Source organism: Leopardus geoffroyi, chromosome C2 (assembly GCF_018350155.1).
Source record: "Leopardus geoffroyi isolate Oge1 chromosome C2, O.geoffroyi_Oge1_pat1.0, whole genome shotgun sequence".
Lineage (NCBI taxonomy): Eukaryota > Metazoa > Chordata > Mammalia > Carnivora > Felidae > Leopardus > Leopardus geoffroyi.
Genome location: NC_059333.1, coordinates 80,936,751 through 80,956,519, shown reverse-complemented (window position 1 = coordinate 80,956,519; position 19,769 = coordinate 80,936,751). Strand labels below are relative to the sequence as shown.

Sequence of the window (19,769 nt, the reverse complement as noted above, 5' to 3'; positions counted from 1 at the left end):
AATGGCCTAATGTGACTTTTTTTTTTTAAATGTTTATTTATCTTGAGAGAGACAGAAAGAGAGCGCATGTGCTTGCATGCACGAGCTGGGGAGGGGGAGAGAGAGAGAGAGAGAGAGAGAGAGAGAGAGAGGGAGAGAGAGAATCTCAAGCAGGCTCTGTGCTGACAACAAGGAGCCTGACGTGGGGCTTGACCCCATGACTGTGAGATCATGACCTGAGTCAGAATGGAGTCAGATGCTTAACCACCCAGGTGCCTCATCACGTGACTTCTCTAGAAAATTTGCATATTAGCAGGAGGCCTTAGATCAGACTTTTACTTCACTTTGCTGTGGACTTTTAGGCTCTGTGTGGCCAGCAGAGGTGGTGTTTGGGAACAGGCAGACACTTGCCTACCTCTGCCTGAGAACATTCTGTTTCTGAATGTCTTGTAGAAGTTGCTGCTGGGATCCTGAGCCCTAGCTGGGGTCGTGATTTAATGCCTGAGAATTCATGGCTTGCAGGGGCCAGCTCTGATCCTGCATTTCAAAAACAAAACATGGGTTTGCCAAGAAAGAGTCTAACGTGATGAATGTTGCCATTTCAAACCTAAGCCTTCTAGCAACACCTATGTAGGTGGCAACCTCTGGTCTTCCAGGCCAATCCCATCCCAGAGCGGGGCTCACCAATAGGTAGATTAAGCAATATGCCTAAGGCACTGGCAAAATGAGGACTCACATACCCATAAAAAGTTAGTTTTCAAAACGTTATCTGGAATTTTGGAACCAGAAAATCTTGAAAGACATTCTAATATTAGGTCTTATGTAAGTTCTCTGTTGTGTTGAATTTGAACAGGGTTGGGGGCTCCATAATCTTTTGGAATGCAGGGTCTCTAAAGATCTTAATCTGGCCCTGCCGCCCACCGCTTCAGAAACTTCCCTTTACCTCAGTTCTCAGAATGAACACACAAAGTCTTCCCCACATCTGAGATCCAGGCCAGAGAGTGGAGGATATGTTCTATGTCTCACTTTATTGCAGCATTCTCCCTTCTGAAGTGGTGTGTCTGAACCACAAAATGTCACACTTCATCATGCACAGTGAGCAGGAGTGTGGTGGTGGTAATCGGGGTCCCTGACTTATTAGGGCAAAGTATGGGGAGAGGGAGGTCCCCTGGACCACCGGGCAATTCATTTTACAGGAGGAAGTTTCTCCCACAGATGGAGAGATAGCTTGTAGCTTGCTTTCCTTTCTCCGGTCTTGACCCTTGTCCCATCTTCTACTGCTATTGTAGGAAGCCAAAAAAAAAAAAAAAAAAAAAAAAAAGGAGCCAAGACCTGAGAATGTGAATGTTGTGACTGTGGATCCACTTGGCTTCCCAAGCCCAAGGGGGGTTGCAACAGGTTCCCCAGAGTGGAGACCTGAGGCAGCTGCCAGGGGCAAGGTGCCCTCCCACTGGCCTCTGGCCCTTACAGGGTTAGCCAATGGGAAGAGACAACTGTGGGGTGGGGACTGCCTGCCCCCATGAGTACCAGGCTGCAGAGGCTGGACCATCTCCTCACTTGCATCCTGACTGCAGTCTGTGGGTCTGATTCTACACCTGAGGGTAAGATCAAGTTGATCACAGTTCCAGGCCGGGGGTGGGGATGGCTGCCTTGTAATGGAGCCTCTGACTGGGGTATGCCCAGGCTCTCTTGTACAGGCAAAACTCTGGTGAGGGCAGCACTGGTGGAGGCAGACAGGCCTTGGGCTTCTTTCTTGATTCTCCCACAGCTCCAAGAGTAAAGGAGCTGTTCCTCTGGTGAAAATCTTGAATTTTGCCCAATTCACTCTGTGGCAAGATGCCTACCCAGAGAAAAGGTTGGGATCCGCGAGGAAGGAGGGATGGTCCAGTGATAGAGTTCAATTAAATAAGAAGAGAAGGAAATAAATCACTCCTCAGCTTGACCAGGTAGGCAAGGAAAGTAGGCAGCTCGGGGATAGCCTGAGCTCTGACCTCAGGTTGAGTCTGGAACCCAGCTCTGCTACTTGACTCTTCTCAGCAAATATTGATTGAGAAAGTTCTATAGGCCAGACATTGGGTAGACTTGCAAAGATGAGTGAGACATAATCATTGTCTGGATTTGAAGGAATCTGTAAATATGGGGATGTGGGGATATCTCACAGGACGATTGAGACATTCAAATGAAGTAATGCAAGCTTGGCATATACTGAAAACTTAGGAAAATCTTATTTTTAGAAGACATTTTCTGGCCGAAACCAATGGGTCTGCCTGGCCTTTGCCACGCCCAATCCTGCTCGCCCCAGCAAGTGCTGTGTCTGAGGCATCTGGTTGCTTTCAGTGTGGGAGGCAGACGTCAGAGCAGGAAGGATTTTAGAGATCAGGCCATACCTCTTCTGTCAGTGGATGTGGATCCCTGGTCTGGAGAGCTTCTGGTTTTCAGACCAGTCCTCACAGGGAATGCAGCCACCTCACTCCTGGTGACTCCCTCCATTAGGGGTAAGGCCAGCTTCTCCAGACAAGGTAGTGGAGCAGGGGAGCCCTTTATGCTGGTGGAACATGCCCAAAGGAGCATGAAGGTGTCAGCTTTGCTCTTGAAGCAGAGAAATAGAAATGGAGCCCTGCAGCTCAATTGGCAGTCCTCGTTGCCTTCCTCCCTTAACTCTTGAGGAGTTGTAGAGAGAGACACAGGACTTGCTTCTTGTCCTTTCTAAGGTGGCTGCAGGGACAGACTTTACACCTACTCCTTGTCAAGCCAAGAGATTAGTGGCCCGACTTGGCTGAAGTCAGAAGGTAGAAGCTTTGGAGAGCAGAAATTTTCAGTCAGGATTTTTTTCATGTGGAGAGTGACTGATTCTAAAAATGCATTGGAGGGATTTTCGGCTTTACTAGTTCTTGAGAATATGTGTGTGTGTGTGTGTGTGTGTGTGTGTGTGTGTGTGTGTGTGTTGGGCATAGGAATGCTGACAGCTCTCCTAGGGTTGAGTGAAAGCTTTCAGGTAAGGGGTGCCTTGGTGGCTCAGTCAGCTAAGCATCTGACTTTGGCTCAGGTCATGGTCTCATCGTTTGTGAATTCAGGCTCCTCATTGAGCTGTCTCCTGTCAGCACAGAACTTGCTTCAGATTCTCTGTCCCCCTCTCTGACCCTCCCCTTCTCTCTATCTCTTAGAAATAAATAAAAAATTTTAAAAGGATAAGATTCTCTCTCTCTCCTGCTCATATTCTCTCTCAAATAAAAGAAAAAAAAAAAAAAAAAGAAAAGAAAGCTTTCAGGTAATCCTCCTGGGAGCTAGACCAAACTGAGTTGATTCCTGATTCTGTCATTCATCATTAGGTTGTACCATGTGAAATGGTACTCCCAATATTCTACCACTTTAACCTTTAAAAATGGCGAACACATATAACCCACAAGAGTTGTATGACTTTGTTTCCTCCCCAGCCGCCCCACCCTGGATACTAAGAATTGCGTGATCTTAAGCCAACATCTTGGTCTCTTCAAGTCTCAGATTCTTCTCTATAGTAGAATCAAGAGCAGGGCCGTGGGGAAGGTTACAAGAAATCAAGTTTGAAAGTGCCTTATGTAATTTCTACTCCAAAGTATCCTTGACCAATTTCAAAGTGTTCTCACGTCCCTCCTCTTACCTGATCGCGTTCAGTAGATTCTGAAGCTGAGTCTGAGAGGCTTTTTAGAGGCAGTGTAATGTGATGGGAAGCTTACCAGTTTGGAAGTCAGAACAGGAATCTCTCAGGGGTCATGTCCTTAATGTCTCAATTTCCCCATCTCTAAAGTTGGGATTATTTTCCTTACTTCATGGAGTTCTTGTAAAAATTAAAATAAGTAATAAATAAAATAATGTGTGGAAGCTGCTAGTGTGGGAGCTGGCCTCTACGAGGATCTAATAAGTGCCTTCTCCTTAACCTCCTGTTTGTAGAAGCAGGGCAGGGGTGAGATGATTTCTGGGGTTCATTTGGCTCTCAGGGACTGAGTGATCTGTGCTTTAATGCCCTTTCCTGCTGCAAGGGTTGGCACAGATTTGCTGACCTTTCCCCCCCCACCCCCGCCATACTGCTCTGTTTCCTGCCAGCCCTAAAGGAGACTCTGTCCTGTATTTCGTGGGATTCTGCTGTTGTTACTGAAATTCCAGCAGGTCAAAGTGGAATTTCTTATATATTAAACAACTTTTTTTAACATGTATTCACCTTTAAGAGTGAGAGAGACAGAGTGTGAGCGGGGGAGAGGCAGAGAGAGAGAGAGGGAGACACAGAATCCGAAGCAGGCTCCAGGCTCTGAGCTGTCAGCACAGAGCTCGATGCAAGGCTCGAACTCACAGATCGTGAGATCATGACCTGAGTTGAAATCAGACGCTTAACTGACTGAGTCACCCAGGTGTCCTGGAATTTCTTATAAATTTTAGCATTGAAAATGAGAGATCATAATATGGCCCTTTAGGATCCAGAGAACATCATGGCCATCCCTCATATAATTCTTTTTTTTTTAATTTAATTTTATTATTATTATTTTTTGATATTAAATTTATTGTCAAATTGGTTTCCATACAACACCCAGTGCTCATCCCAACAGGCCCCCTCCTCAATGTCCATCACCCACCTTCCCCTCCCTCCCACCCCCCATCAACCCTCAGTTTATTCTCAGTTTTTAAGAGTCTTTTATGGTTTCATATAATTCTAAGAATGAATGGATCCATGCCTATACACGGTGTACCATGAGAGCCAGTGCAGTAGAAAGAACTCGGCCTTTGGATTTTAAAGTGCACCTTCACACTCTTCCTTGTTATGCATGGGCAGAAGTTATTAATCCTCTCTGGTCCTGGGATTTGTCATGTGGGAACTGAGTCCTACTTCCTGGAGTAGTAGGGCTGAAATAAGATTAAAGGGCCGGTGGATGTACAGTGGTCCAATACAGGTGGTCCATAAATATTTGTTAGTTTCCCTTCTCTTGACTTATATGTGTGGAAGTTTATAAAATGCTTCAGACTTTTAATCAACTGGTTCTCACAATAAGATTGTGAAATAGGTTGTGTAAGGATTAATATCATTAATAATCATTAATAATATCATTAATAATTTGGAGGCAAAGAACATGAGATTTGGGGGTGGGGTGGAGATAAGTAAGTCACCCAGCAAGTTAACGGTGGAGCCTAGACGAGAAGCCAGGGCACTTGCATCATAACCTGGAGGGCTTTTCATTCTATTTTTTCTTATGTCCCCCATCCCATGGAGTGGAATATGAAAAGGCAGATGTGTAATCCTGATGCATTTTTTTTTCCTCCTGTGAACTATGCCTAAGACTCTATTTTTGGGCTTTGGAAGACCAGAATTTGATTTCTAGCTCCTCCTCGTTTAAGAGCTCTAGGCTCTTGGATGAGTCACTTAACTTTCCTGAATCCGCTTCCCTCATCTCTAAAATGGGTACAGTCATAGCTAACATTTATTAAACACTGACATGTGCCATGCCCTGTTCTAAGTACGTTATATGGATTATGCCTCTTAATCCTCCAACAAATACATGACTGAAACACATTATAGGTAAGAACAAATTATTCCCACCCGAGCACCAGGATCATAGAGTATGTGATGTCCTTCTCTTTCACACCATCTCTCAAAATGGTTGTGAAGATTACATGAGACATTTTAGGCAAGAACTTTACAAATGGAGTTCTACAGAAACAGAATTGTAAGTGTAGCTTGGGAGTTAGCTTCATGATCCATATAAGAGTTTTCTCTGCAAGCACCATTGAGTCTAAGATTACAGTTTTGTTTAATAGTGTTCTCCGCTGTAGAAATAGAAATCTCTCAAAATCAAAGTGTAACAATTGCCATATCTAAGCAAAGAACACAGATAATTTTGGAATACATTTTTTTAAGAGACACTTCTGCACTGGCCTTCAATTGTTATCAATTGCCGCTTTTTCCACTCAGAACTAGGTTAGAAGACAACTTTCTTCTGCAACCAGAATCTGTTCTTAGAACGAGAAAATTCCTAGAATCGTGTACCCATCTTCACCCCAACCCCCCTTTTTAAATTTTTTTAATGTTTATTTATTATTGAGAGACAGAGCATGAGCATGGGAGGGGCAGAGAAAGGAGGAGACGCAGAATCCAAAGCAGGCTCCAGGCTCTGAGCTGTCAGCACAGAGCCCGACGTGGGGCTCGAACTCACAAACCGCGAGATCATGACCTGAGTTGAAGTCGGAGGCCCAACCAACTGAGCCACCCAGGTGCCCCACCCCACCCCTTTTTTCAGTACCTCCTCCACCCCATGCCACTGTCATGGAACCCAGACTGGTTGTCCCTGTTAGTGGAAAAATCTGTCCATAACACCAAAGTGTTGAGGGCTGAAAGCCTTCCCTAAGGCTGGGAGAATAGAATCTTGATTTTTCAAAGAGGAGGAGGAACCAGAGAACCCAGAGACCTTCTTACATCACACTCCCCCCAACAGTTTGGAGACAGCCCCCAATCTCCTTTTATCTTTGGGTCTTTCCATAGCTGCCCCCACCAGTTCTTGCATTCTGGATTCTCTCTTCCCATCTCCCTGTGGAAAAGGACACAGCCTCATAGATTCTGCCCTCCTCATTTCTGGAGAAAGCAAGCACAGAACCTCTCAGAGGTCTTCCTGGGACTTGTAATGCTAAGCCCAGAAGGAGAAAGAATGAAGGTGACAAATAGTGAGAAATTTCAAATGCATATGAAGTCTTCAAAGCCTCAGAACAAGCATTCTTCCTAAACACAAAAGGGGCTTGGCTGGCCTCTCCTCCTTGGCTTCTAATCTCACTCACCTCTTTCTTCTTATTGTGGGGCAGCCAAGCCCATTCTGTGTCTCATTTTATTTCCAGGAGCTATGGACTACGCCCTCCTGAGCCCTTGAAATCAGTAGAGGGCGACAACGGTACATGCAGATGGAAAGAGTGAGCCTTGGCTAGAGATTCACCACCACTGCGGAGGGGACAGAGTCTGTCCAGTCCTTTCTGTCTCAGCTGCCGTGTTTCTTCAGTTTCTACCCCTCCTTCTATCAGTCTACCTCATTCTCAATTCTCACGTTATTTATAAGATCATATTTGTTCTTTGCTAAATGATCTATCAGCTCAATGGAGAGGGAAAAGATGAACTGAAAGTGTCTTTAAACAGCCAGTCTTCAAATAGGGAGAAATCATTTGAGTATTTTAGATCACAGCTTACACCAAAACAAAATATCGAAGATGAATTAAAGAGTGAAATTTAAAATATATCAAACACCAGAGGATAAAAAAATAGAATATTTACCAAAACATAGAATGGCTGAGAACTGTTTAAAACTTAGAGGCAAAGAAAAATATCAGCAGAGTTGACTCTAAAAGCTAAGACTTCTGCCACTTAAAAATCAGGATAAACAGAAGAATAATCTACAGAATAATCACTTAAGAAAATAGTCATGGCATATATGATAAAGTGTTGGCGTGAAGAGCTCACACAAATTGATTCAAAAGCACATGGGGCACCTGGGTGACTCAGTTGGTTGTGTGTCCGACTTTGACTCAGGTCATGATCTCGTGGTTTGTGAGTTCGAGCCCCGCGTTGGGCTCTGTGCTGACAGGTGGGAGCCTGGAACCTGCTTCGGATTCTGTGTCTCCCTCTCTGTCTGCCCCTCTCCTGCTCACTCTCTGTCTCTCTCTCTCTCTCTCTCTCTCTCTCTCTCTCTCAAAAATAAATAAACGTTAAAAAATTTTTTTAAAAAGCACATTGTGTCCCTAATAAATTAAGTGACAAAAACCACTAACAGATTGTATAATGAATGAGGAAATTAAATTGGGATAGGAAATTAAGTTAGAAAACAGGACTTTGATAAAATGTACAACCCACTAATGATCGAAGTAGCCAGGTACCATTTCTTTTGTTCCCTAAACTAACAACAACAAAAATAGGTTTTTAAAAATTTTGCTGGTGAGAGTAGTTAATAGGCTCTCTTATACACACACTAACACACGACCTAGTAACAGTATAACAAACTGCAATTTGGAAATATGCATCAAGAGCCTTAAAAATGTTCATACCTTTTAGTCCGCTAATATTACTTCTGAGAATATGTCATGACAGAATATGAGTTGCGGATAAGCTCCATGACCAAGGATATTAGTTATGGATTTTAAAATAATACTTTAAAATGGAAGTAAGCTAAAAGTTGAACTCAATAGAAATGGTTCCGTATAGTTGGCTATATCCACTTGAGGAAGGAGCACATACACCATTAAAATGATGATTATGTGAACTAGAAAATGACAAGGCAAAAATTGGGAATAAATTTCTGCACAAAGTACATTTTTCATTATGTTTAAAAATAAACAGAGAAAGTCTTGGGACTGGGGATCCTTTTGTTTTCTGTGGTTTCCAAGATGTTTATGTTATTAGTCTTAGTGAATTCATGTGTGTGTCTATATCTACATCCATTTCTCTCTCTCTCTATCTATGCAAAATGAGTATATATGAATGAATGATGGGTTGGTTGTACCTCATTAAGAGGACACTATAGACCCCGGGTGATGGGACATAGAAATGGGATTCTAGACGCCATGCACATCTTTGGGGGTAAAATTGCCAATCAGGGTCTTTCCTACATCCCTCATGGAGGAACTGTCTCCTAAAACCAAACCCAATTCTGGAGACTTTGTATAACCCTTGAGAGATAAGCACATTGATGAAAAATAGTGAGTGCTCAGAGTAGAAAAATACACACAGGCTGTGTTTAACTTAGAAGCATGTTCTTGGGATTAGGCACCTTTCACACTCCACAGAGGGTTTTAGTAATGACTGTGATCCAGGATCCTTTTTCCTTTCTGTGGTGCTTTCTCTCAACTCTTTGGTGAGAGAAGGTTGAGAAGACCAAGAAGCTGGCTATCAGAGGCAGGGGACTAAGATCACCCTGATATCAGAGGCAGAAACTGGGAGGGGACGAGTATCATCTTCTAGGAGGGGGATATGAAGAAACGGTTCTGGGAAGGTGTCCCCGGCCACCTGTACCACTTGAACTTTTTGCTAGGGCTCCCAGAAGACACATTTAAAATCCACTCCCCTCTCCATCCTTCTTTCCCTCTTCCTACCTCCTTCCCTCCCCTCTCTGGCTCTCTTGCCCTTTCTTTTCTTCCTCAGAAAGTATTTCTTTAGTCCCTACTCTGTGCTGGTAGTATGTCAGTCTTCATCCCTGGTACCTGTGGTTTAATGGGAGAAATGAATGAGCAAATCAGCAATTACAGTGTAGTGCAGGAAATGCAATGTTAGAGGTAAGTGAGGGCACTGGGGGTGTGCAAAGGAGGAACAAACAACCCAGATTGGGGAGGGAGGATTTCCTGAAAAAGAAGACATCCCTACTGTGTCCTGAAAGCTGCATAGGGATCAGGGAGGTAAGGAAGTGCTGCTAAGTGTGACCCAGGCAGAGTCAGTGCATATTCTCATGGGACAGTGTGTCTCTGGTTGTCTGACTCAGGGAAAGGCTGTGTGTGTGTGCCTTGTGCGAGTGTGTGTATACGTGTGTGCACTCATGTGTATGTATGCGTGTGTGTGTGTGCAATAACCCAAATGGTCTATCATGTGATCTAGGAAATGGGGAGAGGAAGAAAGAATGAAAGAGAAAGAAGGAAAAACAGACATAGAAATGAAGGAGAGGGAAGTAGAGAAGATAAAAGGAGGCAGAGAGAGAGATATTGGTTAGAGTTGAAGGAGAGGATCTGAGCCATCATCCTTGGAAAACTCAAGGGATAGATTCTTGACAAATGGACTCTTGGAATTCGATCCAAGGAGGCTGGTCCTGTGCTCAGACATGAGGTAATTGGAAAAGTGTTGTTCTGCCCTCACTGAACTCACGATCTGTTGAGGAAAGGAGATCATACACAAAGAATAATGCTAAGTATTACAAATTTCAGGGCAGAAAGAGATCAAGGTGGGTGGAAATTGTTAGAACAGTCTTCCGGAAGAGGTGAGTGTGCAGAGAGCAGGTCTCAGAAGTGGGTGCTGCTGAGATGGCCCTGGTCTTGCATAAGTCCTGACGGGGTGTGCTGTGTGGGGTCTGCTCGCAGGGCTGACGGTGCGGATCTGGGTTCCAGGGCTCAGGATGCTGTTGCTACGAGCTGTTCTATTGCTACTGGTCCTGCCCATTCGCGGCCAGGACCCCGAGACAGAAGGGCCTGGAGTCGTGGTTCCCCTGCCAAAAGGGGCCTGCACAGGTTGGATGGCAGGCATTCCAGGGCATCCCGGCCACAATGGGACCCCAGGCCGGGATGGTAGAGATGGCGCCTCGGGTGAAAAGGGTGAGAAAGGAGATCCAGGTAAGAACAAGGTTTTCGGCTTCCATTGTCATAGACTTCTGTGGGGTGGAAGAGGCATTAGCTATTGACTAAGGCCTAGACACAGGGAGGAAGCAAATTTGTTTTCTGTGACCCACAAGCAACCCGAAATGGATTTGGGTTCGCCTCTGAGAATAGGTGGTACCTGTAAAACTAGTACACTCAACTCTGCTCTAGCCACATCACGTTCTCTGTACCTTTTCCCATCTCCACCTCATCCATCACTATGCCCAATCTGTTCACATTCATGTTACCCTTCATTTCCGCTAACTTCCCATTCCACCCAGGGGCATTCACACATAATGCACACTCTTACAGCTCACGGTCCTGCTCCTGGGGAACTCTTGGTCTGATTAAGGACATAAGTCTAATGCACAAAGCTGTTAAGGATTACTACGAGAAGGCCTATTCCAAATATGCCAAGTTGAATGTGGACTAATGCCCGAAGTACGGAACCGAGACAAAATGCTCTCAATGCAGATCCGGATTATTAACAATGAAGGCTTTAAGAAGGAGGTGGGACTGGAGCCAGGCCTTAAAGGATGGGTAGACAGAATAGAGAGAGGGCATTCCAGACAGAGGGGATAGAAGTATGGTTGGTTGAGCCAACATGTGAAGGGCTGGCAGGGTGGAGGGTCTATGATGGAGACTTACAGGGAATGAGGTTGGAGATGAATTAACGGGAGCCTGCTGTGGGATGTAGAAGGAGAAGGTATAACTCACCTCTTTGGGAGCCCCCATCGTTTCCCTGCTCTGCAAGTCGGGCAAGTTGTGGGTAAGGGAGATAAGGACGGTGTTTTAGGTTAGAACTAACCTAGGCAGGAGTTCTGTTTCTGTGGTCACCGAAGTCTTCTCGTTCTCTAGGTCTTGTTGGTCCTAAGGGTGACACTGGTGAAACTGGAGTAACTGGGATTGAAGGTCCCCGAGGTTTTCCAGGAATCCCAGGCAGGAAAGGAGAACCTGGAGAAAGTGCCTACGTATACCGCTCAGCGTTCAGTGTGGGATTGGAGAGCCGGGTCACAGTCCCCAATGTTCCCATTCGCTTTACCAAAATCTTCTACAATCAGCAAAACCACTATGATGTTACCACTGGAAAATTCCACTGCAACATTCCCGGGCTATACTACTTCTCCTACCACATCACAGTCTACTTGAAGGACGTCAAGGTCAGTCTCTACAAGAGAGACAAGGCGATGCTCTTCACCTACGACCAGTACCAGGAGAAGAATGTGGACCAGGCCTCTGGCTCTGTGCTCCTCCATCTGGAGATGGGCGATGATGTCTGGCTCCAGGTGTATGGGGATGGGGACTCTAATGGGCTCTATGCAGATAACGTCAATGACTCCACCTTTACAGGCTTCCTTCTCTACTATGACACCGTTTGATCACAACTAACTTAGAACCTCCACTGGGCCAGACAACCAAAAGTGAAAGAACAGTCTACAGGTTCTCAGTGTAGTTAGGAGATTAATTTTACTACCTAGTTGGAGGGCTCTGAACATTATTCATTCATTTACTCATTCATTCATCAAGTCCTTTAAAAAAATTATATACTATGTTCCTGAAGAAGACATGGTCCCTGGCCTCAAGGATCTGCTATGTAGTAACAATGAAAGGTTAATAACATTTCCTGGGGTGCTTTGCACACATGGCAAGATACCTGACTACCATAAAGTATTTCACAGTGTTATTCTGTGTCTATTGTTTTTCCTCATATTCATGCCAATCCTGCGAGGTACACAGGAAACGTATTATTCTCCTCTTTTTGCACTTGGGTTCTGAGCCTGAGAGTGACTGCCTAAGGTGACACAGGTATTAAGTGGCAGAGTTAGAAATCAAACCCAGGTCTAGAGACCTTCTCCTCTAGACCCTGCCCTTGTTTAGGAGTACATGGCCTCTTGGGAGTGTTGGTAGGGAGTCAATCACCCAGCTCATCTGAGGACCTCCGAGTTGGCCTTCATGGTGAGTTACGCCTTTCCCCGGTAGAGCTGCGTCAGAGAAGGTGATTCTATGGCTATGTCCCATCCCAACTGGACTACTAATGGCCCCTGAATGACTGTACTTTGGCTTCTCTGTGTCTTTCCTCATGCTCTTCTCTCTAGCTCAGAAAGCGACTTCGATCTCCACAGGCTGAAATCCTCCCTGTTCCTCAGAGCCACCTGGTCAGGAAACTTCTCTGATGGGCTCGCTCTTTCCTGCAAACCTTCCGCACACATTGTGCCCCTATGCCCTGCTATATGTTATGCTAGATGAGAGTCCTGAATGTGAAAGACATCCTTCCTCCAGGCCAGGGACGACTGATGGGAAAGAACTGAGCTTCCCTCACCACCGAGTCCCTTTGCAGGTCCTTGATAAATGCCTCATGAAGACCAACCTTTGGAATCTCATCCCTATGCAGAATTATCTCCAGTTCAGTCTCTCCATATAACTAAACCTGATCTATGAAAACGTTTTCATTTTAGGAACTCCCTGAATTTAAGCACCTAATCCTTGTTCCAGTGGATAGTTTGACTCTTTTCTACTGAGGTTTGGGATGACTGTGCTTTCCAGAATACTTAAAGAATTTTCCCTCAAGGAAGTAGCTTCTGTCCACAATGCAAAACACACAAAGGAATTTGGAAACCATTCTTTCCTTCAGCACCAACAGGGTCTGGCAAGGCCTGGACCTTCTGAATCTATTCTTGTTCTTTAAGTGTTAAACAAAGAAGAAAAGAAGAAAAAAAAAGAACAAAAAAGAACTATCTGAGGTGATGGGCATGGTAATTAACTTGATTGTGGTGATCATTTCACAATTTTTATCTATAGCAAATCATCACATTATACATCTAAATACACACAATTTTAATTGTCAAAATATTCCAAAAAAAGAAAGCAGGTGATTGATAGTGGTAAATATCTTCACAGGAGACAATAGCTTGAATAAAGCTTTTCAGAGTTTTTAGCAAAAGTAGAGTCAATAGCAGCGTTCTTTATAAACAGAAAGGGGAAACTGTTTGTGTTGCTTACAGTTTTAAATTCTGAATGATTCCCTTTTGCATGTGTATTGCTAATCATTAAGCCATTATTATTTCTACGTACAAAGCCCTGTCTTTTAAAACGTTTGCATACCGTCATTTTCTACAAGTAAAGGTACTCTTCAGCATTAAAAGTAGAAGCACTTGAGTCCCACGAAAGACATGGGGTTTAGAGAGGAAGGAGTAAACTGTGTGTGAGGACGCCATGTTATGAATGACAGAAAACCCAACTGTAACTTGAGAGGAAAAAAAAAAAAGATTCCCTTGCACGATGGAAAATACCAGAGCAGCTGCTCTGTCATGAGGCAAGGCTTAAACCAGAGGCTCAAGTGATATCAAAGACCTTTTTCTATCTGTTCTTCTACTCTGCCTTCAGCAGTGTAGGCTTACACCGCTCTACACCGGGGTACTACCGGGCTTACACCGCTCTACATATAGGGCTCTACACCGTATACTTCTAGACTTTTCCTCAGGATATCAAAAGACTGACTGGTAGGGTTGCCTGGGTGGCTCAGTAGGATGAGCGTCTGACTCTTGATTTTGGCTCAGGTCATGATCCCAGGGTCATGGGGTTGAGCCCCGCTTTGGTCTCTGTGCTGAGTGTAGAGCCTGCTTGGGATTCTCTCTCTCCCTCTCCCTCTGCCCTTCCCCTGCTTGCACATGCTCTGTGTCTCACTCTCAAAGGAGAGAGAGAGAGATTTAAAAAAAACCAAAAGACTGACTGGTAGCGTGCCAGCTCTGGCACCCTCCCATCCCACCATCTGGCTAAAGGGATATCCTCTTTTCTGGTGGTTCCCAAGGAGGAGAGTGGAAGTTCTCTTTTCCAGAAGCCCCAGCAACTATGTCTTTGCACGCCATTGGCTCTGGCTACATTGTATGCCCATCTCTGACCAATTATTTCACTCAGGAGGATGGACTATATTTATTGATGTAAGTTGATTATGGCTCAAGCTGAAGAAAGGGTATTTTCTCTAAAGCAAAACAGGAGACGGTTACCAGAAGTGGGAGAGTGGATGATGAATTGCAAAAACACCTGCCCGCAATAAACTCTCAATGGCATGTTTGAATTTTCTTAGGTTTCTCAGGGAGATATTGCTGGAAAATTACTATCGGTTTTCCCTAAAATTTCAACAAGTAGCTAACGTCTGGCCATGCTCACAGTCCCACATCTGGGTAAGGTGGCTTCTTCACAGCACTGGACATAGTGCCACACTCACCGTAAGCTCCCTGGAGCAGGGTTAGTTCTTTGTGGAAACAGAGAGAGCCAATCTGCCCAATACCTCCTGAGAGAAGTTGTGGCCAATATTTTAGGATTAGTGGTCCTGTGTTATCTTCATGGCCCCATCATATCTTCAAATAATACTTATGGGTTTGTTTATTTCTCTTCAGTTCTACCAGCTTTTGCTTTATGTATTTTGGAGTTCTCCTATTAAGTACATACTCTTTTAATATTATGTCTTCTTGGGGCGCCTGGGTGGCTCAGTCGGTTAAGCGTCCGACTTCGGCTCAGGTCATGATCTCGCGGTCTGTGGGTTCGAGCCCCGCGTCGGGCTCTGTGCTGACAGCTCAGAGCCTGGAGCCTGCTTCGGATTCTGTGTCTCCCTCTCTCTCTGACCCTCCCCCGTTCATGCTCTGTCTCTCTCTGTCTCAAAAATAAATAAATGTAAAAAAAAGAAATGTTATTAATATTATGTCTTCTCGGTGAGTTTACTTTTTATCATTATATAATGCCTTTATTTATCTCCGGTGATTTTCCCTATTCTGAGGTCTATTTTGTCTGGAATTTATATAGGCACTCTAGCTTTCTTTTGATTGTTGTTTGCATGGTATATCTTCTTCCATCATGTTGCTTTAAATCTATGCGGTTGACTCTTGAACAGTGTGGGGTTTAAGGGTACCAACCCTCCACACAGTAAAAAAAATCTGTGTGCAAACTTGACCCTCCAAAAACTTGTCTACTGTTGACCAGAAGCCTTAATGACAACATAAATAGTCGACTAACATGTGTTCTGTATATTATAGGTATGATATGCTGTATTCTTACAATAAAGTGAGCTAGAAAAAAGAACATGTTATTAAGAAAATTATAAGGAAGAGAAAATACATTTATATTATTGTATGTGTATTTATTGAAAAGGAATCTGTGTGTTAGTGGACCCATGCAACTAAAACCCATGTTGTTCTGGGGTGCCTGGGTGGCTCAGTTGGTTAAGCGTCCAACTCTTGTTTTTGGCTCACGTCATGATCTCAAGGTTCACAGGTTCAAGTCCTGCGTTGGGCTCTGCCCTGGCAGTGCAGAGCCTGCTTGGGATTCTCTCTCTCTCCTTCTCTCTCTGCCCTTCCCTCCCCCACACCCCCCGACACACTCTCTCTCAAAATAAATAAATAAACTTTAAAATAGTAAAAATAAAACCCATGTTGTTCAAGGGTCAATTGTATTATTATACTTAAGATGTATTTTCTTATAGACTGCTTGTGATTGGGTCTTGTTTTTTTATCCCATTTGAAAACCTTCTCTTTTAATTGGTGTTTTAGACAATTCATATTGAATACAAGAGTTGTTATGGTTGGATTGAAGGCTACCATTTTGTTTTTGTTTTGCCTCCCATTTTATTCTCTTTCCTGACTTCTTTTGGATTGGTTGAATATTTCATAGTATTTCATCTTAATTTATTTATTGGATTTTTGTCTATGTGTTGGTGGTACTTTTTAGTAGTTGCTCTAGGAATACAATGTATGTGCCTAACTTTTCACAGTATAGTTAGAATTAATATTTTAGCACTTCAAATAAAATATAGATGCTTATAATCAAATAGCGTTCTTTGTCCTGATCTCTTTACATTGTGGTCTCTATGTATATTACATCTATATACATTGAAACATTACAATGTTAAAACTTTTGCTATTAAAAGTCCTCCTCCACTAAGGGAGGCTGGAGCCAAGTAAGGTCTTGACTTACCCCAGCCTCTGAATTTTACTGTGCCTGGACTGGTTGATGAGACTATATTACATACACCCTGTGCAGAGACTAAAGAAGGCAGCGTGACCCCACCCACAGGGACCAAACTGGAAATAGTAACCTCCAAATTCAGAAATTTTGTTCATCTAGTGTTTTACTCAGGAATTTCTAGAAATATCCAGGTTTTGAAGAATGTTTTGAAAGAATTAGATTTTTTTTCCCTTTAACCTTTTAGTTCTCACTCGGGTATTTTATAGTAAGGAAACGTGAGTTTGAACAAAATTCACATGTCTGGGGCACCTGGGTGGCTCCGTCAGTTAAGTGTCTGACTCTGGATTTCAGCTCAGGTCAGGATCTCATGGCTCATGAGTTCAAGCCCCATGTCAGGCTCTGTGCTGACAGCACAGAGCTTGCTTAGGATTCTCCCTCTCCCTCTCTCTCTGCCCCTCCCCTGCTCTCTCTCTCTGTCTCTCTCTAATAAAGAAAAAAAAAAGAGAAAAAAATTCACATGTTTTTGAACAAAAACCACATTTTCCCAAAAGGACGCGAAGTGAGATCTCTTCACTGTATCAGTTATGTGTTTCACAAGGTCAGTGTAAGTGGAGTCCCTGGGCCAAGATGAAGTCTTAGTGGGCAGTTCAGTCTGTGGTTAGAGTCAGGGCTGTGAACAGGCTCAGGGTCAGTGTGTGATAAGGGCTATGTGTGGTGGACATCTACTGGATGTCCTGCCATTTCTCCCTGGTGCCCCCGCCCCCGGTCCTTCAGTTCAAGCAGTGAAGGTGGTCCATTCTGTGTTACATTCTGATCCCTTTCTCTTAGAGGCTGTTGAATGAACCAGGGCAGGTGCTTGATCTAAGCCAGGCCAACCCAATTTCCCTCAGGAATATGAATGAGGCTACATGCCAAACATGAAGATTCAAGGCTCATGGGTGGCTACCTTCTGCCAGACGGTCTAGAGAGAGAAGAGGTTCATCTTGGTGAAAGAACCAGTCTTGGGAACAGAACTGAAGGGACGCCTGGGTGACACAGTCAGTTAGGCATCTGACCCTTGCTTTCAGATCAGGTCATGACCTCATGGTTTGTGAGTTTGAGCTCCTCATCAGGCTGTGCGCGGATGACGCGGAGCCTGCTTGAGATTCTCTCTCTCCTTCTCTTTACTCCTCCCCCCCTTATACTCACTTTCTCTCAAAGTAAATAAATCAACTTAAAAAAAAAAGAAAAGAAAGAAATAGAACTGAAAGTTGGAGGGAGAGTGAGAGCATTCTAGTTCCCAGAAGCTTTCCCCTTTTTGTTTCCATTCCTTCTTGACACAGCTGTATCGCTGCCCGTGGGTCCCCCGAGAACCAGTTCCTAGATTTTTGTACAATTTCTCCTTTTAACTTAAGCCAGCTTGAGTTGATTTCTGTTACAGTAAAACCTTGGATTGCGAGTAACTTGTTCTATGAGTGTTCTGCAAGACGAGCAAACGTTGCTAATAAATTTTAACTTGATAAATGAGCGATGTCTTGCAAGAAGAATAGTACGTGACGCCGAATGTCGCATGATCACAACTGAGCCAATGGTTCCTCTCTGTCTCTGTCTCTCTCTCTCTGTGGGATTGTGGGTGATTGTCTCCCATGCTCAGATGCTTAGTCTCAGGCCATGGTGTTTGGCAGAAATCAGTGATTTTTCGGAAGGTTGGAAGGTGCCCACAACTGGCCCTAGTGTATTTTTTGTCACTTCAAAGCGCCTACGGACAGACCTTTGCTTTTCCATACAAAAGTAAGCTTAGGAACGCTTTGCTTCATTCTAGGTCATTAGGTAGGTTTCTTGTTAAATTTGAACAAAAGAAAAAGATTCCATTGAGCCAATAGATAGCAGTGATTCCGTTAGCGACACAAGTCGTCCTACACAATAACCCTCCTTTCTCTCATCTTCCTCACACAGGCCACGAAGATTTTCAAAGGTAAGGGCCGGTTAATTTGTTTATTTTTCTTTATGTTTTGTATTTTCTTTGTGATTTTGTTTTACAGTATTGTAATCCTTTTTATATGAATTTTTTGGAGTTGTGAAACAAATCATCTGAATTTCCATTATTCCTTATGGGGAAATTCGCTTTGATATGCAGTGCTTTGAATTGCAAGCATGTTTCCGGAAATAATTATGCTTGCAAACAAAGTTTCTACTGTATTTGCATCCAAATACAAGGGGTCAGAAATTAGTTTGTGACTCAGGAACCAGGCTGAGATCTAGTTAGGAAGAATACTTAGTAAAAAGGTAACATGGCTGGGGCGCCTGGGTGGCTCAGTCGGTTAGGCGGCCAACTTCAGCTCAGGTCATGATCTCACGGTCCGTGAGTTTGAGCCCCGCGTCGGGCTCTGTGCTGACCGCTCAGAGCCTGGAGCCTGTTTCAGATTCTGTGTCTCCCTCTCTCTCTCTGACCCTCCCCCGTTCATGCTCTGTCTCTCTCTGTCTCAAAAATAAATAAACGTTAAAAAAAAAATTGAAAATGATATAAAGAACCATTTTGAGGTACCTGTTTAAAATGCATTATTGTATTTAATTCTTACAACCCCTTGTAAATTAAATATCCATAGACCCACCTGTGACGTGAGAACACGGGTGCTCGGAGAAACTAAGTTGTGGTTCAAAATCACGATGGGTAAATTGTAGAGCAAGGATTTGTACTCAGAGCTACCTGGCTCCAAAGCTCATGTGCGTAGAAAAAATAAATCCCAGTCCCTCTAGCCTGTCCTTCTTTCTAGTTTCAAGACATTTGGGGGGACAGGGCATTAATACAACCTGTAGCTCCAGTGTCAGCAATGTTGTAAATACTGGTAGTGGAAAAACTTGCCTTTGTAAAATGAGTCATTAAGTTTGCTGTCTGACAGAAAGTCTGGTTGCTAAATGGAAATACGATGAAATGTCTTGCTCCTCATTCAGGTGGACAAGTTCTGAGGACTGGACTGAAGGTCTTTGTGAGTGTGGTGCGAGGGGAAAACAGGACCTTGCAAAATAACTTGTCTGCGCCAGCTGAAATAGGTTGAGTCAGTGTTCAACCATTTGTTGCTAACACATTATGGATTGGAGATAGAATGCTGAATCCTTCACATGATAAAGCGTACCAAATTCTAATTTTTCTTAATGTTTATTTATTATTCAGAGTCAGAGAGAGACAGAGCATGAGCAGGGGAGAGGCAGGGAGAGGCAGGGAGAGGAGGAGACGCAGAATCCGAAGCAGGCTCCAGGCTCTGAGCTGTCGGCACAGAGCCCAACGTGGGGTTCAAGCTCACCTACTGTGAGATCATGACCTGAGCTGAAGTCGGACGCTTAACTGACTGAGCCACCCAGGCGCCCCAAAGCATAACAAATTCTAGTGACTAGCATTATAATAAATAATGGACACCAAATATGTCCTTATCAAAACTGGGGACAAGACAAGACAACTACTGTTTCCATCCCTACTTAACAATATTCTGAAAGTTCTGTTGCTTTACCCTCTTGTTGTTGGG

General features: G+C 43.9%; 1 protein-coding gene across 2 annotated transcripts; it reads left to right on the top strand.

Annotated features, from left to right (window-relative positions):
• Positions 1-1,465: 1,465 nt before the first annotated feature.
• Positions 1,466-11,995, top strand: ADIPOQ (adiponectin, C1Q and collagen domain containing). Of its 2 annotated transcripts, none has more exons than XM_045502645.1 (3): positions 1,466-1,580; positions 10,066-10,287; positions 11,170-11,995. In XM_045502645.1, the coding sequence occupies exons 1-3, from the start codon at positions 1,499-1,501 to the stop codon at positions 11,688-11,690; spliced, it is 825 nt and encodes a 274-aa protein (XP_045358601.1). In that variant the 5' UTR covers positions 1,466-1,498; the 3' UTR covers positions 11,691-11,995. The 2 variants fall into 2 exon arrangements, with proteins under 2 accessions (XP_045358601.1, XP_045358600.1); XM_045502644.1 differs by having other exon boundaries at positions 1,467-1,580; positions 10,039-10,287.
• The last annotated feature ends 7,774 nt before the right edge of the window (positions 11,996-19,769 follow it).

Excerpts from the sequence above, each read along its gene's own strand:
- ADIPOQ (XM_045502644.1), top strand. The coding sequence starts at position 1,499 with ATGAGTACCAGGCTGCAGAGGCTGGACCATCTCCTCACTTGCATCCTG. Across the intron at positions 1,581-10,038 it reads GTCTGATTCTACACCTGAGG|GGCTGACGGTGCGGATCTGG; the intron begins GTAAGATCAAGT and ends GTCTGCTCGCAG. Across the intron at positions 10,288-11,169 it reads GGGTGAGAAAGGAGATCCAG|GTCTTGTTGGTCCTAAGGGT; the intron begins GTAAGAACAAGG and ends CTCGTTCTCTAG.